This window comes from Ranitomeya variabilis, chromosome 4 (genome assembly GCF_051348905.1).
Source record: "Ranitomeya variabilis isolate aRanVar5 chromosome 4, aRanVar5.hap1, whole genome shotgun sequence".
Classification (NCBI taxonomy): domain Eukaryota; kingdom Metazoa; phylum Chordata; class Amphibia; order Anura; family Dendrobatidae; genus Ranitomeya; species Ranitomeya variabilis.
The window spans coordinates 653957405-653983993 of record NC_135235.1 but is presented as its reverse complement, the minus strand read 5'-3'; the positions used below and the strand labels follow the sequence as shown (position 1 = coordinate 653983993).

The 26589-nt window shown below is 42.2% G+C and overlaps 1 protein-coding gene across 1 annotated transcript in view; it reads right to left on the bottom strand.

Moving 5' to 3' along the window:
- The window catches only part of LOC143767445 (uncharacterized), a 40183-nt gene that overhangs the window by 2465 nt on the left and 11129 nt on the right, over nucleotides 1-26589 (bottom strand). Inside the window, exons 2-11 of the mRNA XM_077255781.1 lie at nucleotides 11695-11841; nucleotides 11386-11565; nucleotides 11180-11303; nucleotides 11004-11101; nucleotides 10715-10805; nucleotides 4411-4559; nucleotides 4104-4283; nucleotides 3925-4030; nucleotides 3744-3841; nucleotides 3455-3545 (exon numbers count right to left, since the gene is read on the bottom strand). Of these exons, the coding sequence (XP_077111896.1) occupies nucleotides 3455-3545; nucleotides 3744-3841; nucleotides 3925-4030; nucleotides 4104-4283; nucleotides 4411-4559; nucleotides 10715-10805; nucleotides 11004-11101; nucleotides 11180-11303; nucleotides 11386-11565; nucleotides 11695-11772 (1195 nt within the window). The 5' untranslated portion in view covers nucleotides 11773-11841. The remainder of the gene's footprint in view (nucleotides 1-3454; nucleotides 3546-3743; nucleotides 3842-3924; nucleotides 4031-4103; nucleotides 4284-4410; nucleotides 4560-10714; nucleotides 10806-11003; nucleotides 11102-11179; nucleotides 11304-11385; nucleotides 11566-11694; nucleotides 11842-26589) is intronic.

Below are 26589 nucleotides of genomic sequence, written 5' to 3'. Positions count from 1 at the left end.
CAACCGAAACTGCCCTAACTAAAGTCACCAATGACCTACTAACCACCAAGAGAAAGCGACACTACTCGGTCGTCCCTCTCCTGGACCTGTCTTCTGCCTTCGACACTTGACTATTCCCTCCTGCTACAGATTCTCTCATCTCTTGACATCACAGACTTGGCCCTATCCTGGATCCCAAAATATCTAACAGACAGAACATTCAGTGTCTCCCTCTCCCACATCACCTCCTCACCTCGCCCCCTGTCCGTCAGTGTTCCGCAAGGCTCAGTCCTAGGGCCCCTGCTCTTCTCCATCTACACCTTCGGCCTGGGACAGCTCATAGAATCCCATGGTTTGCAGTATCATCTCTACGCCGAAGACACGCAGTTCTACCAATCCAGACCCGACGTCACATCCTTAATGACCAAAATCCCACAATTAGATAAACTTAGCACACACAAAACGTAGATGCGGGGATATTTAATGAGGTAAAAAGTACATACAGTATGTACTTTTTACCTCATTAAATATCACCGCATCTACGTTTTGTGTGTGCCAAGTTTATCTATCTAACTAGCACGGTTTGGGCACCTACTTGAGCACCACTAACTAGTTGTGCCCACATTATCTCTTCTCAAAATCCCACAATGTCTTTCTGCTATTTCAGATTTCTTTTCTGCTCGTTTTCTAAAACTGAACATAGACAAAACAGAATTCAGCATCTTTCCCCCATCTCACTCTGGCCCTCCACGAAACCTAGCCATCAATGTCAATGGCTGCTCACTTTCCCCAGTCCCGCATGCTCGGTGCCTCGGGGTGATCCTCGACTCTGCCCTCTCTTTCAAACCTCATATCCAAGCCCTTGCCTCCTCCTGCCGACTCAAACTCAAATATATTTCCCAGATCCGTGCATTCCTTGACCATGAATAGTGCACGCCCTTATTATATCTTGCCTCGATTACTGCAACCTCCTACTCTCTGGCCTCCCCCTCTAGCACCACTCCCATCCTACACTCTGCTGCCCGACTAATCAACCTGTCTCCTCTTTATTACCCAGCCTGTCCTCTCTGCCAAGCCCTTCACTGGCTTCCTATTGTCCAGAGGCTCCAGTTCAAAACCCTAACTATGACATAAAAGCCATCCACAACCTGTCTCCTCCATACATCTGTGACATGGTCTCCCAGTACTTACCCACACGCTACCTTTGTTCCACTCAAGATCTCCTGCTCTATTCCCCTCTGATCTCTTCTTCCCACAACCGCATACAAGACTTCTCCTGTGCTTCCCCCATACTCTGGAACTCTCTACCCCAACAAACCAGACTCTCGCCTATCACGGAAACCTTCAAAAAGAACCTGAAGACCCACCCCTTCCGACAAGCCTACAACCTGCAGTGATCCTTAGTCTGCTGAACCGCCACACGACCAGCTCTACCCTCTCCTAGTGAATCCTCACCCATCCCCTGCAGACTGTGAGCCCTCGCGGGCAGGATCCTCTCTCCTTCTGTACTTGTGTGTGCCTTGTATTGCTCATGCTTATTGTGCTTATCTATATTTGCCCCTTTCACATGTAAAGCGCCATGGAATAAATGTAGTGTAATTAATTCTGTTATTAAGGCACTTCTGCAATCTACAGCCATATCATAGTATTGCCGTGTATAGCAAATATCACGGTCTCACTAAAATCCATACATACATATTATATCAGACACTTTTGTTTTGCTATTTTAACGGAGGCGGGATGAGTAACAGTGATTTGGATTTGCAGCAGCTTGTTTTTATTAGTTTATTTTTTTGCTTGTTTTTATTTATTTTACACATAAAACACCATTTGGGGGCATTTCATCAATTAAATATTCTTTAGAATCTTACTTTTCTGTAACTGGGGCTGCCATATTTGCCCCAATGCAAATTAAAAAAATATAGCGGTCTGGATGGAGCGCTGATGACAGAGGCCACCGGAGCACAGGTTTAGGGGTTTAAAATCTTTAATCACAACGCGTTTCAACAGCCAATCGCTGTCTTCTTCAGGTGGCAAAAAACACCACCTGCCACCTGAAGAAGACAGCGATTGGCTGTTGAAACGCGTGGTGATTTAAGATTTTAAACCCCTAAACCTGTGCTCCGGTGGCCTCTGTCATCAGCGCTCCATCCAGACCGCTATATTTTTTTTAATTTGCATTGCTGCTCTCTCCTTGAGGGACCGCGGTGGGAGCTGCAGTTGACAAGCCAAATTGCCCTTCATTGCTCCAGGACCTTCCACCACGTGACCGACAGGTCATTGATCACGTGGGACGCAGTACTCGGAGTCTCCTGCACGCCGACACATCTCAGGACTTCAACCGTCCATGATCGCCCTGCGCCTTCCGTGTTGAGGTCTGGGAGCTGCCGTTCATCTGCCGTACAGGACTAGGAATCCTTCTGAGCCATTCCACATTGTTATGCTTGTCCAGCATAACCGTCTGCGGTGAGTAGGTCTATGACCTTTCTGCATTCATTTCCCGGCTGATACCATTCATGTGCGCTCCTCTCTCTCTTTGTTTTTATATTTGCCCCAATAACAGTGGAATTGTAGCCTCCTGGTTGTACAGCACAGCTGACTGGGTCTTCTTAAATACAGCACCTCCTGCACCCTCTCAATATCCAGCAGTCACATAACCACCTGAATCTGAAGGAGGAAGTGCCGTTAATTACTCTTAGTTCTGTATACACAGCGCTTGTGAAGTGCTGTGTATACAGTGAGAAGTAAGGCAGAGACGGTAATAAACCATCCTTGCCTTCTCTATGGGGAGTCTGACTGTATCTCACAGCCAGATCATCACTCCCGATCATGTGCAGCAGCTATAGTATGAAGTGAAATTTTAGAACGTCACTGCAGAGCTGAAGGAGTTTTTCTCTGGTATTATAAAGTTCCCATCTTCAAGATCCTATCCCAATTTGTAGTAGGTATAATAATAATAATATTAGCAAACGCCTCCAATTAGAAATGTAGTATAGTTTTTCTGATTTGCTATGTCTCTTTCCTCATGTGCAGTCATTGCAGGACCTTAGGTATCCATTGATACGCCACTAGAAACTAGCTAACTGTTACTTCATCAGTAGATGTAACCATGGATACCTAAGGTCCTGCAATGCTTGCACATGAGGAAAGAGAGATAGCGAATCAAAAAAATATACATTTGCTAATATTATTATTACACCTACAACATATTGGGATAGGATCTTGGAAATGGGAAAAACTAAAGATAGTTGAAAAAAACAAACAAAAAAAAACAGTTCATATTTTTTCATCCTTATTTATTTTATAGTCTATAACAATATTTTCATGTATATTTATATAGCACTTTGGCAGAAGTTGTGAATCTAAACCAGAAAACCTGAAAGACCACAGAGCTCACAACAAACTATACAAAATGGTACCAGCCAGTGACTGAGAAGAAACTGAAACTTCTCTACATTTAGTGGTTAGTACTCACCTGGGTAGTCATATGTAGGAATCTCCTCTTTACACTTCTCATCACCAATCACATAGGTCTCTATAGTATTATCTTGGGTCAGATCTTCATCCTGGAACAAATATTGTAAAAGTCACAGACAGTTTGAGAAGTCACATCTATGATCAGCTCTAATTCTGCCATCTCCACCGTTCTCATTACACAAGTATAAAACATATAATACTGGTGGATAAAACAAGACTGAACACAAGACCTTCACAGCCGTCTACACATCATAGGGGAGATCTCATGACACCTTCTCTCCACCTACCTGATGATCCTGAGGAACATTGGGATTTTCTTGTTTATAATCCTGCGGAAGAAGAGGACGGGGACATCTCTCTGGTGTTGTCCTCTTACTGGATAGAACTGGAGGAAACACATACAGGGACTGAATTCATTCTTTACATACAGAAAATTATAGGCCATGTGTACAAAGTCCTGTCTATTACCTGGAATCTCCATCATGATGTCCTTGTACAGATCTTTGTGTCCTTCTAAATACTCCCACTCCTCCAGGGAGAAATAGACGGCGACATCCTGACACCTCATAGGAACCTGACACATACAATGATACCATCATCCCCCGATCCCTTCATAACGTTACGGTATAATGTCCCAGCAGTGTCACCTCTCCAGTCAGCAGCTCAATCATCTTGTAGGTGAGTTCTAGGATCTTCTTGTCATTGATGTCCTCATGTACCAGGGGGTGAGTTGGAGGCCCCATGATTGGGCTCAGGGTTCTTCCACATCCCTCAGACACAGGGGCCTGACAGCAATCACTAGAGGTCTTCTTCATTACTGTGTAATCCTGGTTATGGAGAGAGACAGATTAATAAATCTCACTACAGACATTTCCAGAGTCCTCACCTCTCCAGTTCTATCCATATGTTATTCCCATAGATAAGATGTAACGTGACGTCATCAGGATCTCTCACCTCTCCAGTAAGCCGGAAGAGAATCTCTAGGGTGAGATGTAATATCCTCTCCACCATCTTGTCCCTGTCCCTATCCATCCGTGATGGGTAAATCAGGAAAATGTTCTTATATAGAAGATATCCAAAGAGAGAACCACTATTGTAAGGCTCTGAATGGGAAGAAGGTGAAAAATGTAAAATCATAAACAAAAATTAATTTCTGAAGATAATAAAGGAAAATATATGGAGGATGTATAAAGCAGCTTCTCCATATTTAAGGACAGATCATATCACACCCTCACATGAACACTGCAGCTAATCACTGGCCACAGAGGTGTTACCAACATGTATGAGGAATGAATAAAAGGACAACAACCATCAGGACCACTTCACCTACAATGACCAAGTATGTAAGAGCAGAAAATCAGCAAGTGATACCTGTACTAGAAGAAAGCTAATTGGAGATCAACATTTTCTGTGAGGCACTTTATAGTACACACACAAATATGTCTACACTGTGTGCACAATTATTAGGGATTTTGTAATTTTTGATTAATTTATTTTATCATTGAACATCAAGAACACAAATAGATCATCATACTGCTGTTGGTCAATCCACAAGGTTATTAAACAAAAAAGTAAAAGTGAGGATTTGTCTGTCTTAGGATAATATCGATGTGTGCAGAATTATTGGGCAAGTAAATGAAAAATATATTTTTTCCCATCTTAAATTGTTTATCTTGATCTGATCACCAAAAAACAAAAAATGTACAAAAATACCTTTCTGACATTTCAAACAAATCTCAATATAGTAATATAGATGCCCTTCTTTTCAATAAGAGTCATAAGCTTCATCCGTAGAGTCTGTCAGTTTCTTAATCTGTTGATTATGAACTTTTTGGGCAGCAGCAACCACAACCTTCAGACACTTCTAAGAGAGGTAACTGTTTTCCTTCAACGTAAATCTTGATTTTAAGAAAGGCCACAAGTTCTCAGTAAGGTTTAGGTTTGGTGAGGAAGGGACTGGGTCATTATTCTTTCATCTTAAAGGCCTTTACTGGCAGCCGAGCAGTAGAGACTTCGATGCTGCGATGGAGTTCGTTCTCCATAAAATCATGGTTTCTTGAAAGATGCAGACTTTTTCCTTCATCACTGCTTGGAGAAACTTTCTTTTAAAAACTGGCAGCAGGTGTAGGAGTTAATTTTTAAGTCAACTCCAACCCAAAAAGGACAACCTAGCTCATCATTAATGACACAAGCTCATAGTAGTACCACACCTCCACCTTTCTGACATCTGAGTCAAGGTGGAGATCTGAGCCTGTTACTTAATGATTCAGCCACAGGCCCATCCATCAGGTCTGTTAAGAGTCACTTATTCCCCTTTAAACAAATCCCCAAATTCTCCTTTTAAACATTTCAGATAAAGCTTTAAACACAACTCCGAGAGAAAACCTCTCTTGATTGGCGACAAGACAACATTGCTTACTTGGGAATATCATTAACTCCTCTCACATCAGCCTTACATAAATAAAATTACCTCCCCTTATTACACACATTAGAATCAAATTTAAATCAAATTGACAAATATGAGATTTTGTTGGTAGGACGCATTGCAGCCTTCCAAATGTTCTCTCTATCTAAAATATTATATTTCTTTCGTATGGTCCCAATACTTCTCACAGAGACATTTTTTCATAAGGCTCACAGGATATTAAATGCTTTTGTGTGGAAAAATGAAAGACCTTGCTTGTCTAATTACCTGTTAAAAAGACCTAAAAAAGCTGGGAGGACTTAGTCTTCCAAAGATCCTAGATTATTATTTTTGGATTTGGATTCTTTCACAATTGGTCCAGAATCCAACCAGAGGAGCAGCACTTTTAGACCTAATACTATCTAATAGACCTGACAGAATAACAAATCTGTAGGTCGTCGGTCATCTAGGAAATAGCGACCACAATATTGTACAGTTCCACTTGTCTTTCGCTAGGGGGACTTGTCAGGGAGTCACAAAAACACTGAACTTTAGGAAGGCAAAGTTTGACCAGCTTAGAGATGCCCTTAATCTGGTAGACTGGGACAATATCCTCAGAAATAAGAATACAGATAATCGATGGAAAATGTTTAAGAACATCCTAAATAGGCACTGTAAGCGGTTTATACCTTGTGGGAATAAAAGGACAAGAATTAGGAAAAACCCAAAGTGGGTAAACAAAGAAGTAAGACAGGCAATTAACAGTAAAAAGAAAGCATTTGCACTACTAAAGCAGGATGGCACCATTGAAGCTCTAAAAAACTATATCGAGAAAGATACTTTATCTAAAAAACTAATTAAAGCTGCCAAAAAGGAAACAGAGAAGCACATTGCTAAGGAGAGTAAAACTAATCCCAAACTGTTCTTCAATTATATCAATAGTAAAAGAATCAAAAGTGAAAGTGTAGGCCCCTTAAAAAATTGTGAGGAAAGAATGGTTGTAGATGATGAGGAAAAAGCTGATATATTATACACCTTCTTCTCCACGGTACGGTATTCACGGTGGAAAATGAAATGTTAGGTGAAATGCCGAGAGACAAAGAAAACCCTATATTAAGGGTCACCAATCTAACCCAAGAAGAGGTGCGAAACCGGCTAAATAAGATTAAAATAGATAAATCTCCGGGTCCGGATGGCACACACCCATGAGTACTAAGATAACTAAGTAATGTAATAGACAAACCATTATTTCTTATATTTAGGGACTCTATAGCGACGGGGTCTGTTCCGCAGGACTGGCGCATAGCAAATGTGGTACCAATATTCAAAAAGGGCTGTAAAAGCGAACCTGGAAAGAAATTATAGGCCAGTAAGTCTAACCTCTATTGTTCGTAAAATATTTGAAGGGTTTCTGAGGGATGTTATTCTGGATTATCTCAATGAGAATAACTGTTTAACTCCATATCAGCATGGGTTTATGAGGAATCACTCCTGTCAAACCAATCTAATCAGTTTTTATGAAGAGGTAAGCTCTAGACTGGGCCAAGGTGAGTCATTGGACGTGGTATATCTTGATTTTTCCAAAGCATTTGATACCATGCCACACAAGAAGTTGGTACTAGTGATGAGCGAATATACTCGTTACTCGAGAATTCTCGAGCATGCTCAGGGGTCCTCCGAGTATTTTTTAGTGCTCGGAGATTTAGTTTTTCTTGCCGCAGCTGAATGATTTACATCTGTTAGCCAGCATATGTACATGTGGGGGTTGCCTGGTTGCTAGGGAATCCCCACATGTACTTATGCTGGCTAACAGATGTAAATCATTCAGCTGCGGCAAGAAAAACTAAATCTCCAAGCACTAAAAAATACTCGGAGGACCCCCGAGCATGCTCGAGAAATCTCGAGTAACGAGTACATTTGCTCATCACTAGTTGGTACACAAAATGAGAATGCTGGGTCTGGGGGAAAATGTGTGCAAATGGGTAAGTAACTTAGTGATAGAAAGCAGAGGGTGGTTATAAATGGTGTATTCTCTAACTGGGTCGCTATGACCAGTTGGGTACCACAGGGGGTCGGTGTTGGGTCCTATTCTCCAACATATTTATTAACGATCTGCTAGAAGGTTTACACTGTAAAATATCAATATTTGCAGATGATGCAAAACTATGTAAAGCAGTCAATACAAGAGAAGATAGTATTCTGCTAGAGATGGATCTGGATAAGTTGGAAACATGGGCCAAGAGGTGGCAGATACAGTTTAACAATGATAAATGTAAGGTTATACACATGGGAAGACGGAATCAATATCACCATTACACACTGAACGGGAAACCACTGGGTAAATCTGACAGGGAGAAGGACTTGGGGATCCTAGTTAATGATAAACTTACCTGGAGCAGCCAGTGCCAGGCAGCGGCTGCCAAGGCAAACAGGATCATGGGGTGCATTAAAAGAGGTCTGGATACACATGATGAGAGCATTATACTGCCACTGTACAAATCCCTGGTTAGACCACACATGGAGTACTGTGTACAGTTTTGGGCACCGGTGCTCAGGAAGGATATAATGGAACTAGAGCGAGTACAAAGGAGGGCAACAAAATTAATAAAGGGGATGGAGGAACTACAATACCCAGAGAGACTAGCAAAATTAGGATTATTTAGTCTAGAAAAAAAGACGACGGAGGGGCGATCTAAGAACCATGCATAAGTATATAAGGGGACAATACAAATATCTCTCCGAGGATTTGTTTATACCAAGGAAGGTGACGAGCACAAGGGGGCATTCTCTGTGTCTGGAGGAGAGAAGGTTTTTCCACCAACATAGAAGAGGATTCTTTACAGTTAGGGCAGTGAGAATCTGGAATTCCTTGCCTGAGGAGGAGATGATGGCGAACTCAGTCGAGGGGTTCAAGAGATGCCTGGATGTCTTCCTGGAGCGTAACAATATTGTATCTTACAGTTATTAGGTTCTTTAGAAGGACGTAGATCTGGGGATTTATTCTGATGGAATATAGGCTGAACTGGATGGACAAATGTCTTCTTTCGGCCTTGCTAACTACTGTATGTTACTATGATTAACAGCGATTTGGATTTGCAGCAGCTTGTTTTTTATTAGTTTAGATTTTACTTGCTTTTATTTATTTTACACATGAAATGCCACCAATGGTCCTCTATCAATTAAATACTATTGCAGAGAAATAATTGCAGAGCGCAGGCGCCAGGAATGTATTTTAAACACAGGAGGAGGCGCCCGGAGGACACAGGGGAATGATTGACGGCTCTGAGGCAGTTGACATGGGGGAGAAAACACACAATATTTCAGCAATCCTAGGGATGCTAAACATAAGAGCCACCTTCACAGAATGCAGCCTTAGTGCTGCTGAAGGTGTCTCTTTTACTTAAAAACGCCCTGGGGGGTGACAGGCTCCCTTTAATCACTGAAGATAATTGAAAAAAAAAACAAAAAAAAAACAGTTCATATTTTTTCACGTTACCTCTGTTGACGCATCTCCTCTATATTTTTACATCCTTATTTTATTGTCTATTACCATATATCCATATATATTTGCAGGACCCCAGGTGACCGGTTGCTGCAGTGATGTTGCTTTCCTTTCGGGGAGGATAATGTCATGCTCAGAGGCAATGGAGTTCTCTTCAGCAGGTAAGGCACCCACACACAACATATTCCAAATTCAGGCCCGGAGGGGGAGCTCAGGACCGGATTCAGTGGAGCTTCCCTAAGCGATATGTATCCTGACCAGGAGGAGGAGCTAGACAATTGGTCTAGGGAGACCAAGGGAGTTAGTCTCCAGGAGGGAGAGATAGAAGAAGGAAGTCTGGAACTGAGAGCAGACAGAGAGGCCTTGCAGCCACGAGGAAGCTGCAGCCTCTGGAAAGGGAGAACCTGAAGGGTTGTTGTATGTGGTGGAGCTACAGAGGAAAAGTGCAGAGGAGAGAGAAAGGGCTCAGAGGGGAACAGCGGAAGGACACCCTCAGAGCCAGAGCACAGCAGCCGGGTACCGGGAGCCCGAGGATTTTGTGGGACTCTAAGACACAGAGCAGAACCGGAGGGCTGAGAACTGTATGTAACTGGCCAACACCATGCCTGAGACCCAGCAGCACCTGAGGAGCCCGGGGCATGATAGAGTCCCTGTAAAACGTCTCAAGCTGCCCATCATGCAGGTACCTGTCTCAGGACAGGGGGAATAAAGGACTCTGCAGAAAGCTTCAGGCAGCAGAGACTTCATATACAGCAAGCGCTAGTTGGAAAGGCTCACGGACCTCAACTGGGAATGATATTCTCCCATCGCCTCTGAGCCGGCTGGACCACCACCACTTGTGCGAACTACAGTAAACCAGGTAAAGACTTACAACTTGTGTCCTTTACTCATTCTACCGGCCTACACCATCATCGCCATACACTTCAGGACCTCTGGGGACCCCGCTTCACCTATGGGAAGCGTTACCATCATAGCTGCAACAACATCCCCCAGAGGACCCCTTTAATGCAGCATCGGTCCCACTATTGACCAAACACCACAGGTGGCGTCACGACAGACTTTACCACAATTCCCCTTAAAAGACCTCCCCCCCCCCCTTTAATTGGATGCCTTGGGCCACGGACCGGGTCGCAGCCACCATGACATCCCTTTAAGAGAGACCGGACCCGGTACCAAGTATCCCACTGCCCTGGTTGGGGCGCTCCATATTTCTATAGCACCTTGGCAGAATTGGTGAATATAAACCAAAAAACCTGAAAGACCACAGAGATCACAGCAAACTATACAAAATGGTACCACCCAGTGACAGAGAAGAATCTGTGACTTCTCTGCGTTTAGTGGTTCCTACTCACCTGGGTAGTCATATATAGGAATCTCCTCTTTACACCACTCATCTTCCCTCACATATGTCTCTGTAGTATTAATATGGGTCAGGTTTTTGCCCTGAAATAAATATTGTACAAGTCAAAGACAAATGGAGAAGTCACATCTATGATCAGCTCTAATCCTGCCATCTCCACCGCTCTCATTACACAAATATAAAACATATAATACTGGTGGATAAAACAAGACTGAGCATAAGACCTTCACAGCCACCTAGACATCATAGGGGAGATCTCATGACACCTTCTCTCCATCTACCTGATAATCCTGAGGAACATTGGGATCTTCTTGTTTACAATTCTGTGGAAGAAGAGGACGGGGACATCTCTCTGGTGTTGTCCTCTTACTGGATAGAACTGGAGGAAAAACATACAGGGAATGAATTCATTCTTTACATACAGATATTATAGGAAGTGTTTATTTAGTCCTATTACCTGGTGATGTGAGGGGCTGGGGAATCTCCAACATGATGTCCTTGTACAGATCTTTGTGTCCTTCTAAATACTCCCACTCCTCCATGGAGAAATAGATGGTGACATCCTGACACCTTATAGGAACCTGCCAAATACAAAGATACCATCATCCCCCGATCCCTTCATAGCGTTACTGTATAATGTCCCAGCATTCCCAGCTGTGTCACCTCTCCAGTCAGCAGCTCAATGATCTTGTAGTTGAGTTCTAGGATCTTCTTGTCATTGACGTCCTCATGTATCAGGAGGTGAGGTGGAGGCCCTGTGATTGGGCTCATGGGTCTTCCCCATCCCTCAGACACAGGGTCCTGACAGCGCTCACTAGAGGTCTTCTTCACTATTGTGTAATCCTGGTTATGGAGAGACACATTCATAAATCTCACTACAGACATTTCCAGAGTCCTCAACTCTCCAGTTCTGTCCATCTGTTATTCCCATAGATAAGAATGATGTAATGTGCCGTCATCAGAATCTCTCACCTCTCCAGTAAGCCGGGAGAGGATCTCTAGGGTGAGGTGTAATATCCTCCCCGACAAATTGTCCCTGTCCATATCCATTCTTGATGGTCAATCAGGAAAATGTTCTTATATTTGAAGATCTCCAGAGAGAACCAATATTGTAGGGACCTGAATGGGAAGATGATGAAAAATTCTGAAGATAATAAAAGGGAAACATATGAGGAGATAGAAAGCAGCTTTTCCATATTTAAGGACAGATCATGTCACACGCTCACATGAACCCTGCAGCTAATCACTGGCCACAGAGATGTTACCAAAATGAATGAGAAATGAATAGAAGGACAACAATCATCAGGGCCACTTCACTTACATTGACCACATCGTAAGAGCTACAAATCAGCAAGTGATAACTGTACTAGAAGAAAGTTAATTGAGATTGACATTTTCTGTGAGGCACTTTATAGTACACACAAATATGTCTACACTGTGTGCACAATTATTAGGCAGTTTGTAATTTTGATTAATTTGTTTTATTATTGAATATCAAGAACACAAATTGATGATCATAATGCTGTGGGTCAATCCAAAAGGTTAATAAATCTAAAACCTGATTTTTTTTTAAAAAAAGTAAAAAGTGTGGTTTTGGCTTTCTTAGGAGAATATTGATGTGTGCAGAATTTTTGAGCAACTGGATGAAAAACTTAAAGGGAACCTTTGAGGTCCCCCATACCTTCCATCCCAGCACCATTCACTTTTACAGCCATAAATTACCTGCCTAACCAGCATTGTATAGGTAAAAACTAGGTTCAAAAAAGTATTTATATTATAGCAATTTTTTATGCTAATTAGGGTTTTGACTAGTCGATTGGGTGTTAGTTGCCCCAGACTAGTCAGTCCTCTTTCCATAACATAATTTGTAAGAGCTATCATCATCGCCAGCCCCTGAAAATCTTGGCAGCATATCGGCTTCAGAGACGCACATGACCAGATGCCATCTTCTGAACTTCCGCTCATGCTCAATTCACCTCTGAAGCTAGGTGTACGATTCCCTGCTTCAGAGGCGGGCAGTGGGCTATACATGAGAAGTGACTACATGCAATATACAAATATAAATTACAGTGAACAAATTAACAATGACAGTCAGGGACAGAGGGGAGAGGGCGCTGGCCTTGTGGGATTACAGTCTACTGGATAATGGGGAAGAATACAGTACGTTGTGAGGGTTGTGGCAACTTCTGGAGGTGACAGTGGGGTTATTACAGGCTGTGGTGAGGTGGCAGCGGAGGCAATGCAGACTATAAGCTTGCATTAAGAAATGTGTTTTCAACTTCCATCCGAAAGTTGAGAAATTGGCAGATAATCGGACGTGTCTGAGGCACAGAATGCTAGAGTATTGGGGATGCTCGGGAGACATCTTGGAGGCGACTGGATGAGGAACATACTGTATAAGTGTGGAGGAGAGAAGGAGGTCTTGGGAGGACTAGAGATTACGCGTTGGAAGTTCTTGAAAGTTTATTTTGGAGATAAACGGAGGAGACAGGTTATAGACAACTTGGTAGGCCAGTGTTAGCAGTTTGAACTGGGTACGTTGGGGAATTGGTAGCCAATAAAGGGATATGCTGAGAGGAATAGCAAGGAGAGGTGGATTAGTCAGGCAGTAGAGTTAAGGATGGACTAAAGAGGTCAAAGAGTATGAGCACGCAATCCACAGAGGAAGATACAGGTTACAGTAGTTGAGGTGGGAGATGATGGGGGCATGCACTAACATTTTAGTTGAATAATAGTTGAGGAAAGGACATATTCTTGAAATATTTGTGAGTTGGAGGAGGCAAGAGCTTGTGCAGTTTGAAGGACAGACCAGAGTTGAGGGTTACTCCAAGACAGCAGATTTGCAGTACAGGGGAAAGTGTGATATAATTTATTGTGATATATCAGATAGGGGACTTGAGTGGGATGGAAGAAAGGTGAAGAGTTCGGTTTTGTCCACATTGAGCGTGAGAAAGCATGATGAGAAGAAGGAGGATATGACTGATAGACAGGGATTTTGGACAATATTACATAAGGCCCCCCAAGAATACCATACAGGCCACAGAATGTCTAGTTCAAAACATATAAAGTTTATTTGCAATCAACGAATAAAATTATTTAATTTCTTTGACATCCGTAATTACATACATGTGTAAGTACCTCCAATCCAACAAGCTGGTCATATATGCTAATTAGACAATCCCAAATTGCTGACGGCCAATTTTCTATCAAATAACTTGTTCCAAGTCAGATCACCTTATAAAAACCAGGATTTACATAAGTCTTCAGAGTAAATAAATCTGTTTGAATTTTAATTTACCAAAAATGCCAATATACATAAGTTTATAAATAGAACTGGCTAAGATGATACTCATATAATAATTAACAATTTTGTTAGCTTGTGAATGACCAGTTACTCAATTGAAGGTATAGGACTCATTATATACATTATTAGCAGAATAGCTGAAGCATAAATACCATATTTCTACCAGTGTGTAAATAATTCATTTCTAAGATCTAAATATATAAGGCCCCTACTCAATAAGCGTGTGTGCTCAGCACCCCTACGCAATTGGCATATGGATTATTGACTAATAGTAAAAATGATGTATATATATATATTTACCTCTGCAAGCACATACGAGACCAGAGAAACCCCTACGCGCGTTTCGATATGTTCTTCTTCCGGGGGCGCCCGTAAACGCGCGTAGGGGTTTCGAAACGCGCGTAGGGGTTTCGAAACGCGCGTAGGGGTTTCTCTGGTCTCATATGTGCTTGCAGAGGTAAATATATATACAACATTTTTACTATTTATTAGTTAATAATCCATATGCCAATTGCGTAGGGGTGCTGAGCACACACGCTTATTGAGTAGGGGCCTTACATATTTAGATCTTAGAAATGAATTATTTACACACTGGTAGAAATATGGTATTTATGCTTCAGCTATTCTGCTAATAATGTATATAATGAGTCCTATACCTTCAATTGAGTAACTGGTCATTCACAAGCTAACAAAATTGTTAATTATTATATGAGTATCATCTTAGCCAGTTCTATTTATAAACTTATGTATATTGGCATTTTTGGTAAATTAAAATTAAAACAGATTTATTTACTCTGAAGACTTATGTAAATCCTGGTTTTTATAAGGTGATCTGACTTGGAACAAGTTATTTGATAGAAAATTGGCCGTCAGCAATTTGGGATTGTCTAATTAGCATATATGACCAGCTTGTTGGATTGGAGGTACTTACACATGTATGTAATTATGGATGTCAAAGAAATGAAATAATTGTATTCATTGATTACAAATAAACTTTATATGTTTTGAACTAAACATTCTGTGGCCTGTATGGTATCCTTGGGGGGCCTTATGTAATATTGGATCTTTGAATGTGTTCTTTTCAGATTCATATGGACTAATATGTATAAAAAAAGAAAAGGATTTTGGACAGCAGAGAGGTGACGTCTGGCCAGAGTGGTAGATCTCAGTGTCATAAGCGTATAGATGGTATTGGAAGCCTTGGAAATTTATGAGTTGTCCAAGGCCAAAAGGTATAGACAGAGAAGAGTAGGGATCCCAGAATACATTTTTGAGGGACACCAACAGAGTGTGAAGGGTTAAACTCAGGGCTGTGGAGTCGGTAAGCCACAGTTGCGACTCCGACTCCTGGATTTTATCAGGTTCCGACTCCTTCATAAATGGCCAATTCGTAACAATAAATTTACTGTTGTAAAATATTAACATCGTGCTTATTCAGTTTCTCACCATCATATAAGTAATCAGACCACTTAGAGCAAAAACTATATTTATTAGAATATAGCAAATAACTTTTATAAACTTTTATAAACTCTTGTAAGTAAATATGCAATAAACACTTATGCAGTTAATAAGAAAAAAATCTATAAATTTGTCCTCAGAAAAAGTATTGCCTCTGTCAGATCCTCCTTCATGGATGCCCTCAAATCTGATCTAATTATTTTGAGAGCAGAGAACAACCTCTCTACACTAACTTGGGTTGGTGGCAAAGCAGTAACCACTTGGGCAACATCTCTGACAATGTCAGGATACAGAGGAATCGCTTGTTGCACTGTTATTTTTGATGAACGGTCAAATTTCTCAATTTCTTTTAGTGCACATGAAAAATTCTGCTGAAATGTACTGGCTGTGTTCTTTGATGGGGATGACTCTTCTTCTATGCGGGAATGCTTTGCACGGTCCTTGTGATCCAAATATTTTTCGAAATTAAATTCTTCATCAGTTGATGAGGGTGAAGATGTGGCAGGACGACCAAATTCTTCTTGTTTTTCCTGACTGTTCGGCAACCCTTTCATCCTTACTGCTATTTCAAACAGAGCTTCTTTTCCTTTAGTTAGCTGTTGATCATCTAGAAGAATCCGATGCATTGGGTCTACATAAACAGCCGCCAAAAGAATGTTATTTTGTAATAGTAGCTCCTCTCTCCGTTTCATTGATGTAGCAATGCCACTTGCAATTAACCCTCCTCTTTGGGACAGGTGAAACATCAGGTTCTTCCACTCCTTTAAGAAAATACCTGGAGTTAAGTCCTCTGCTTGTAATTTTTTAGTCACTGCAAATGGGTGCTCTAGCAATTTTTCCAGCTCAGTCACCTGATTCCACTGACTTTCATTTAGCGTCAGTTGAGGGTTAGCCATGTCTACAAGAAAGGTTTTCAGTTCAACCAAGCGCTGAATCATTAAGTAAGTACTGCCCCATTGTGTGGCTTGATCAATAATTGCCCCTTTTCCAGCACGTCTCTTCAAAATTGAGTCAACTTTAGGGGTTCTGGCAACAGTAGCCAATTTTCTCACCTTGCCAATCAGTGCAGCAGCATATCCTTCTTGCAGACTGTCTCTTATAGCCAGCTGTAGCGTATGCACAACACAGCGTATGTGATGAATGAAAGAACGTATTGACACAGTTTCAACAAGATCATCTAAACTATCATGTTGCGGTTCATCTGAAGCAACTTCAGTTTGCTCCTCAGTTACAATACTGTGTTCCTCTATTTCAAACATTTCTATGTCTGTGGACCCAGAATGTTCTTCTAGCTGCTGGTCACCATCATTACTCTCATTCATTAGCTTAATAGTACTTATCATATTTGAAGCATTGTCAGTTACGACAGAAAGAACTTGCTCTTTTTTAAGTTCATAGTCTTGCAGAACCTTTTCCACCAAGACCTGGAGAAACTCACTGGTGTGATGAGCTTTGGTGTCTTTTACTGCCAATGTCTTGGTAACCATTTCATTTTTGTCACAAACAAATCGGACATTGATGGCAAAGTAGTTCACTCTGTGACGTGTGCAGGCATCCATTTTAAGAAACAGAAAGCATCCCTTGAGAGTTTTTTTTAAGTTCTTCCTTTTGTTTAAAAGCTTCTTCGATTACTAATTTTCTAATACTCTCTCTCTCTCCAGAGAAACACCAAGGTTGCGGGCCATTTCCCCATTCAGACACATAAAAGCTGGTCGTGAAAATAATGAAATAGGCACACTATCTTTTACAACAAGCTCTATGATCTGTTTTTTAAATGTATCTACTGTCATTGTCACAGTAACTTTGCCACTGACAAAATATCTTGCAACTGATGGCTGCAAAGTTCTCTGCTCCTTTGTTTGGCTGGAAGAGCTTGGCACTGGTTCATTGGTTTGGATGCAGTCTTTCTTATCCACTGCTTTCAGTACTTCTGGATGAAAGCGCTGTAAGTGTCTCTTTAGATTAGAAGCTCTGGTAGGAGCATTTTTATCTTTGCCTGAATATGCACTGATCTTGGCTTCACAGCATTTGTTTTCGTCTGGATCATTTGTCATACACTGACAGACATGATGTTTTCTATCTTGAGTGATGGTGAAATGTTCAAATACAGCTGATTTAATGTGACGCTTCTTTGACATTCTCAGGTTTTTAACCCCTTCCTGACATCTGACGTACTATCCCGTCGAGGTGGGGTGGGCCCGTATGACCACCGTCGGGATAGTACGTCATACGCGATCGGCCGCGCTCACGGGGGGAGCGCGGCCAATCGCGGCCGGGTGTCAGCTGCATATCGCAGCTGACATCCGGCACTATGTGCCAGGAGCGGTCACGGACCGCCCCTGGCACATTAACCCCCGGCACACCGCGAGCAAACATGATCGCGGTGTACCGGCGGTATAGGGAAGCATCGCACAGGGAGTGGGCTCCCTGCGGGCTTCCCTGAGACCCCCGGAGCAACGTGATGTGATCGCGTTGCTCCGAGGGTCTCCTACCTCCCTCCTCGCCGCAGGTCCCGGATCCAAGATGGCCGCGGCATCCAGGTCCTGCAGGGAGGGAGGTGGCTTACCGAGTGTCTGCTCAGAGCAGACACTTGGTAAGCCTGCAGCCCTGCACAGCAGATCGTCGATCTGGCAGAGTGCTGTGCACACTGCCAGATCAATGATCTGTGATGTCCCCCCCTGGGACAAAGTAAAAAAGTTTAAAAAAAAATCCCCACATGTGTAAAAAAATAAATAAAAAAAATATCCTAAATAAAGAAAAAAAAAAAAATATTATTCCCATAAATACATTTCTTTTGCTAAATAAAATTAAAAAAAACAATAAAAGTACACATATTTAGTATCGCCGCGTCCGTAACGACCCAACCTATAAAACTGCCCCACTAGTTAACCCCTTCAGTAAACACCGTAAGAAAAAAAAAAAAAACCGAGGCAAAAAACAACGCTTTATTATCATACCGCCGAACAAAAAGTGGAATAACACGCGATCAAAAAGACTGATATAAATAACATTGGTACCGCTGAAAACGTCATCTTGTCCCGCAAAAAACGAGCTGCCATACAGCATCATCAGCAAAAAAATAAAAAAGTTATAGTCCTGAGAATAAAGCGATACCAAAATAATTATTTTTTCTATAAAATAGTTTTTATCGTATAAAAGCGCCAAAACATAAAAAAAATGATATAAATGAGATATCGCTGTAATCGTACTGACCCGACGAATAAAACTGCTTTATCAATTTTACCAAACGCGGAACGGTATAAACGCCTCCCCCAAAAGAAATTCATGAATAGCTGGTTTTTGATCACTCTGCCTCACAAAAATCGGAATAAAAAGTGATCAAAAAATGTCACGTGTCCGAAAATGTTACCAATAAAAACGTCAACTCGTCCCACAAAAAACAAGATCTCACATGACTCTGTGGACTCAAATATGGAAAAATTACAGCTCTCAAAATGTGGTAACGCAAAAAATATTTTTTGCAATTGTTGAGTCCTTCTCCGTCCCTGGCTTCCTGGATGTAGGGATCCAAGTAAATGACACGCAGCACAAAGGTTGTGTGTTCATAAACAGGGGTAGCCCTGGAGCACGCCTGCCTCACTGGGCGCTGCCCCTTCTTTATATAGTAAAAAGTTAGGCATTTTACAGACATGCGCACAAGCGCTCATATTTCACAATCACTTACAAAGCAAATCTATTCTAGTGAAAAGTTACAACATCTGGTATGTGGATGAAAGGCTACAATATCAAGGAGAAATGCGCGCGTGATTACTTCCATAAAAGGAAATGTCAAGTTTGTTCAAGTTTTCCTGTTGTAAAACAGATTTCTCAGGAGCAAGACAAGATGGATTCTTTGGTTCAGTCTGATCTCCACACAATGAAAAGCGTCTTTCAGTGTGTGACGGCTGCCAATCATAAAAATCCGCTAAAAAACCCGCTAGAAAAGTAAATCAAACCCCCCTTCATCACCCCCTTAGTTAAGGAAAAATAAAAAAATTGAAAAATTTATTTATTTCCATTTTCCGGTTAGGGTTAGGGCTAGAGTTAGGGCTAGAGTTAGGGCTAGAGTTAGGGCTAGAGTTAGGGCTAGAGTTAGGGCTAGAGTTAGGGCTAGAGTTAGGGCTAGAGTTAGGGCTAGAGTTAGGGCTAGAGTTAGGGCTAGAGTTAGGGCTAGAGTTAGGGTTAGGGTTGGGGCTAGGGTTGGGGCTAGGGTTGGGGCTAGGGTTATTGCTAGGGTTAGGGCTAGGGTTAGGGCTAGGGTTGGGGCTACAGTTAGGGTTGGGGCTAAAGATAGGGTTAGGGTTTGGATTACATTTACGGTTGGGAATAGGGTTGGGTGTGTCTGGGTTAGAGGAGTGGTTAGGGTTACTGTTGGGATTAGGGTAAGGGGTGTGTTTGGATTAGGGTTTCAGTTATAATTGGGGGGTTTCCACTGTTTAGGCACATCAGGGGCTCTCCAAACGGGACATGGCATCCGATCTGAATTCCAGCCAATTCTGCGTTGAAAAAGGAAAACAGTGCTCCTTCCCTTCAGAGCTCTCCCGTGTGCCCAAACAGGGGTTTACCCCAACATATGGGGTATCAGCGTACTCAGGACAAATTGGACATCATCTTTTGGGGTCCAAGTTCTCCTGCTACCCTTGGGAAAATACAAAACTGGGGGCCAAAAAATAAGTTTTGTGGAAAAAAAAGGATTTTTTATTTTCACGGCTCTGCGTTATAAACTGTAGTGAAACACTTGGGGGTTCAAAGTTCTCACAAAACATCTAGATAAGTTCCTTGGGGGGTCTAGTTTCCAATATGGGGTCACTTGTGGGGGGTTTGTACTGTTTGGGTACATCAGGGGCTCTGCAAATGCAACGTGACGCCTGCAGACCAATCCATTTAAGTCTGCATTCCAAATGGCGCTCCTTCCCTTCCGAGCTCTGTCATGCGCCCAAACAGTGGTCCCCCCCCCACATATGGGGTATCAGCGTACTCAGGACAAATTGGACAACAACTTTTGGGGTCCAATTTATCCTGATACCCTTGTGAAAATACAAAACTGGGGGCTAAAAATCATTTTTGTGAAAAAAAAAAAGAATTTTTATTTTCACGGCTCTGCGTTATAAACTGTAGTGAAAGACTTGGGGATTCAAAGCTATCAAAACACATCTAGATAAGTTCCTTAAGGGGTCTACTTTCCAAAATGGTGTCACTTGTACAGGGTTTCAATGTTTAGGCACATCAGGGGCTCTCCAAACGCAACATGGCGTCCCATCTCAATTCCAGTCAATTTTGCATTGAAAAGTCAAATGGCGCTCCTTCCCTTCCGAGCTCTGCCCTGCGCCCAAACAATGGTTTACACCCACATATGGGGTATCAGCGTACTCAGGACAAATTGCACAACAATTTTTTGGGTCCAATTTCTTCTCTTACCCTTGGGAAAATAAAAAATTGGGGGCGAAAAGATCATTTTTGTGAAAAAATATGATTTTTTATTTTTACGACTCTGCATTATAAACTTCTGTGAAGCACTTGTTGGGTCAAAGTGCTCACCACACATCTAGATAAGATCCTTAGGGGGTCTACTTTCCAAAATGGTGTCACTTGTGGGGGGTTTCAATGTTTAGGCACATCAGGGGCTCTCCAAATGCAACATGGCGTCCCATCTCAATTCCAGTCAATTTTGCATTGAAAAGTCAAATGGCGCTCCTTTCCTTCCGAGCTCTGCCATGCGCCCAAACAGTGGTTTACCCCCACATATGGGGTATCAGCGTACTCAGGACAAATTGTACAACAAATTTTGGGGTCTATTTTCTCCTGTTACCCTTGGTAAAGTAAAACAAATTGGAGCTGAAATAAATTTTGTGTGAAAAAAAGTTAAATGTTTATTTTTGTTTAAACATTCCAAAAATTCCTGTGAAACACCTGAAGGGTTAATAAACTTTTTGAAAGTGGTTTTGAGTACCTTGAGGGGTGCAGTTTTTAGAATGGTGTCACACTTGGGTATTTTCTATCATATAGACCACTCAAAATGACTTCAAATGAGATGTGGTCCCTAAAAAAAAATGGTGTTGTAAAAATGAGAAATTGCTGGTCAACTTTTAACCCTTATAACTCCGTCACAAAAAAAAATTTTGGTTCCAAAATTGTGCTGATGTAAAGTAGACATGTGGGAAATGTTACTTATTAAGTATTTTGCGTGACATATGTCTGTGATTTAAGGGCATAAAAATTCAAAGTTGGAAAATTGCGAAATTTTCAAAATTTTCGCCAAATATTCGTTTTTTTCACAAATAAACGCAAGTTATATCGAAGAAATTTTACCACTATCATGAAGTACAATATGTCACGAGAAAACAATGTCAGAATCGCCAAGATCCGTTGAAGCGTTCCAGAGTTATAACCTCATAAAGGGACAGTGGTCAGAATTGTAAAAATTGGCCCGGTCATTAACGTGCAAACCACCCTTGGGGGTGAAGGGGTTAATTCTGCATTCACAATCCAAATGACAATTGTTTTTCCTAAAAACAATTGTACAACATTATTGCCAGGTCATACAACTGATATAGTGGTCAGTAATACTGTTATTCCTCATGTACTCACAGTTAACTGATGCAAAGTTTGTTGAAAGGATAATACTTCTTACAGTCTTCCTCTTCTGAGTAGCAGCTGTGAGATGCTCGGAAGATGCACACCTAGTAAACATCTAGTCTAGAGGAGGAGCTTTACTACTAAGAATTTGCAACACATTTTCACTTTCAGTTTCATACATTGTAAGTAGGGGGGTTGGGGCAGCATGAGGTTAACCAAGTATAAGATTAGATAAGGGCAGTGGAGAACAGTGACACACAAGAAGTAAGAAATGTCTCTATCTCCAGCAGAACTGCTTATCACTGTTGTTCATAGTTTGATAGAACATATATATTTGAGTAACATTTATAAAATTCATATGAAAGTTCAATTATGAAATATTAATACATTTTTTTTAAAGCTGGAGTCGGAGTCGGTACATTTCTACCGACTCCGACTCCAACCAAAACTAACTCCAACTCCACAGCCCTGGTTAAACTAAGATCAAAATTAAAGCAGGCTTCATTTTGTGCTTTTGGACTCCATCTTGCTGTTTTGAGATAAAGTTTGTTACTAGGTAAAAGTTCATAATTGTTATGAGACCTTGATTGTTTCAACCTAAACAAGGCATGAAACTGAGGGTGTATTGTTCTACGAAGACCTTGCCCCCAAACAGAGGCACACGTCTCCGTCTAGACATTTTCAGTTGCCGGCAACGCCCTGTGGATCAATTCGAAAATCACTGAGTCAACCGTGAAGGGTCACTTCAGATCCTCCCTCAACAAGAGAAGGCGGAACGAGGATGTAATGTGGGAGTGAGAGACATTAAATTTGGATAGATATGAGGAAATTCAGGAGAGGGCAATGTCCTTGATGCCAAGGGAAAAGAGGATTTGAAGTAGGAGGAAGTGGTCAACTGTGTCGAAGGCAGACGACTAGTCTACACACACGCAAAGAAACCTTTTTTTCGGTCTACAATCGATGTTCATGCGGGCACTGTTGCAGCAACCGGTGACATGTTTTACTTTTAGTGAGCACGTCAGCATTACGGACTTTCATGCAACTTTAATGAAAGTTGTTTCTCTACATGCGTGCAATGAAGCCACATAAAACGCCAACTATTAACTCTCACGACTGGTATTAAGGTAATTTATGTGCATATATACAGTGGGGGAAATAAGTATTTGATCCCTTGCTGATTTTGTAAGTTTGCCCACTGACAAAGACCTGAACAGACTATAATTTTAAGGGTAAGTTAATTTTAACATTGAGAGATAGAATATCAAAAATAAAATCCAGAAAATAATTGTATAAATTATATAAATTTATTTGCATTTTGCAGTGAAAAATAAGTATTTGATCCCCTACCAACCATTTAGAGTTCTGGCTCCTACAGACCAATTAGACGCTCCTAATCAACTTGTTACCTGCATTAAAGGCAGCTGGTTTACATAGTCACCTTTATAAAAGACTCCTGTCCACTTACTCAATTAATCAGTCACACTCTAACCTCTACAACATGGGCAACACCAAAGAGCTGTATATGGCTGTCAGGGACAAGATCATATACCTGCACAAAGCTGAAATGGGCTACAAAACCATAAGTAAGATGCTGAGTGAGGACAACTGTTGCCGCAATAGTAAGAAAATGGAAGAAATAGAAAATGACTGTCAATCAACATCGATCTGGGGCACCATGCAAAATCTCACCTCGTGTGGTGTCCTTGATCATGAGGAAGGTGAGAGATCAGCCTAAAACTACACGGGGGGAACTTGGTAATGATCTCAAGGCAGCTGGGACCACAGTCACCAAGAAAACATTGCTAACACATTAAACCGTAAAGGTTTAAAATCCTGCAGTGCCCACAATGTCCCCCTGCTCAAGAAGGCACATGTGCAGGCCCGTCTGAAGTTTGCCAATGAACACCTGAATGGTTCTGTTAGTGATTGGGAGAAGGTGCTGTGGTCAAATGAGACAAAAATTGAGGTCTTTGCATTAACTTAACTCGCCGTGTTTGGAAGAAGAAGAATGTTGCCTATGACCCAAACAACACCGTCCCCACTGTCAAGCATGGAGCTGGAAACATTGTGTTTTGGGGTGTTTCTCTGTTAAGGGCACAGGACTACTTCACTGCATCAATGGGAGAAAGGATGGAGCCATGTACCGTAAAATCCTGAGTGACAACCTCCTTCCCACCGCCAGGACATTAAAAAATTTAAAAATGGGTCGTAGCTGGGTCTTCCAGCAAGACAATGATCCAAAACATACAGCCAAGGCAACAAAGCAGTGGCTCAAAAAGAAGCACATTAAGGTCACTGAGTGGCCTAGCCAGTCTCCAGACCTTAATCCCATAGAAAACTTATGGAGGGAGTTGAAGCTCCGAGTTGCCAAGCGACAGCCTCAAAATCTTAATGATTTAGAGATGATCTGCAAAGAGGAGTGCCCCAAAATTCCTCCTGACATGTGCGCAAACCTCATCATCAACTACAAAACACATCTGACTGTTGTGCTTGCCAACAAGGTATTTTTTTCCAGAGGGATCAAATACTTATTTCTCAGTGCAAAATGAAAATAAATTTATACACATTGTGATTTTCTGGGTTTATTTTTGATATTCTATCTCTCAATGTTAAAATTAACCTACCCTTAAAATTATAGACTGTCCATGTGTTTGTCAGTGGGCAAACTTATGAAATCAGCAAGGGATCAAATACTTATTTCCCCCAGTGTAGATGATTTTGTAAGCCACTTGCAAATACATTTTGCCCTTGGTGAAGCTGCACCCTACTGACAATACACGTAGGATATTTCCTTTTTGTGTGAATATATATACACACACATACTGTGAGGCAGTGACCCCTGGTATAGCTAGGGGGTGCTGTATGTGCTCTGCAGAATGTGCATGGAAGCGTAGTGAGGCCATGAGGGCGTACTACAGACACAAGTGTGGCTGTAATTAGAATAGTGAAGAGGTGACTGATTAAAGAGCCCTGTAGTAGTGGGGGAGGTGTGTCAGTGTGTTCTTGGAAGCAGACAGGACAGTTGTCTGCAGAGCTCTCTCTGTGTGGAGCAGCACAGAGGCTAAAGGAACCAGAGAGACTGACACCCTGCGTCTTGGGCTGTCTTACGTGTACCCGGCTGCACTCCAGAGGATAAAGAGTGCAGTGCGCTGAGTGAGTACAGAGACTTGTTACCGACGTGCGGTCACCCATGGAAACTGGACAGAGGGAAGTTCGGCCTGTGTATTGACTGCGTCATATAGCCATGCATTATTAATGGACTGTATGAAGAAGCCGTATACTATATTGACTGTGTGAAATAACACAATAAAATAATGTTTTGTTTGAACTTGTTTGGGTCACTGCAGTTTCACTGTGTATGGTCATACCGCTGCATCACATTTGGTGGAAAGAATGCGGGCCATGTGAACTAAGGCAAACCCCCAGAGAGTGCTGTAGATTGTTGTGTGAGTCTGCTGGAAAAATGGAGGAACTTTTGGAGCAGGTTGTGCTCAGTCAGCAAAGGCTTCAACAAGAGACGCTGCAGTTTCAACATTCCCAGCAAGAGATTTTGCAGCAGCAGCAGGAGACACTGCACAGGGAGCTAGCAAAGCTTCAACGATGTAAAGTGGAGACCTCTAATGTGAGGGGTGAACAGCAGAGTCCTGAAGAGACCACAAAGGTAATGGGCGATCATTGGTTGTACCAGTGGTCCTACGTAGACTCGGTCTGCCAGGTCTCAAGCAAGTGACTTGTTGCAATTGGTGGAGGAGTGGCTCCAGCCTGAGCTCTGTTCTCCATATGAGTTGATGGAGAGAATCGTGGCTGATCGGATGGTGAGGGCTCTGCCTCCCGCCATGCAGCTTTGGATCGGGCTAAGGGACCTATGTCAACTGGAACTGCTGATAGAATTGATTGAGCGGTATAAGTCCACTCAGGACGTTGCACCAGAGCCCGGCCATGGGGCTAGTAACTGTTCGGTAACATCTAAGCCCATGGACTGTGGGAACACTGGTCAGGAGTCTATGTGTGCCCAGCCTGTCTGTATCACCACTACGGGCACAGCTGGCGGCGAACCAGAATTGAGCCAGGTACTTGTGAATGGGTGCCGACCAGAGGCTCTCCTGGACACGGGGAGTAAAGTGACTCTGGTCCATCGCTCCCTTATTGCTGGGGACAACACCAACAGACAGAAAGTGGAGGTGATGGGTATCCATGGGGAAATCCGGGAGTATCCCACCGCGGAGGTCAATGTTTGTACACCATGTGGAGACATTAGACATGTGGTGGGAGTGGCAAAGACCCTTCCCTATGGGACTGTGTTGGGAAGAGATTTTCCCCTGTTTTGGTTCCTGTGGGAGACCAGGGTAAACCCTCTCATGGAAAAAGTTATACCAGGTGCAGAACCTAAAGATATTGAAATACCTGCCATAGGGGTCGCCAACCTAGGGACAGAGTGTAATCCCGATAGGCTCCCCCTAGAGGTAGCGGCAGGAGAAGCTAAAGATGTTGTTTCAGGCGTAGAACCCGAAGATCCTAAGATGTATGCA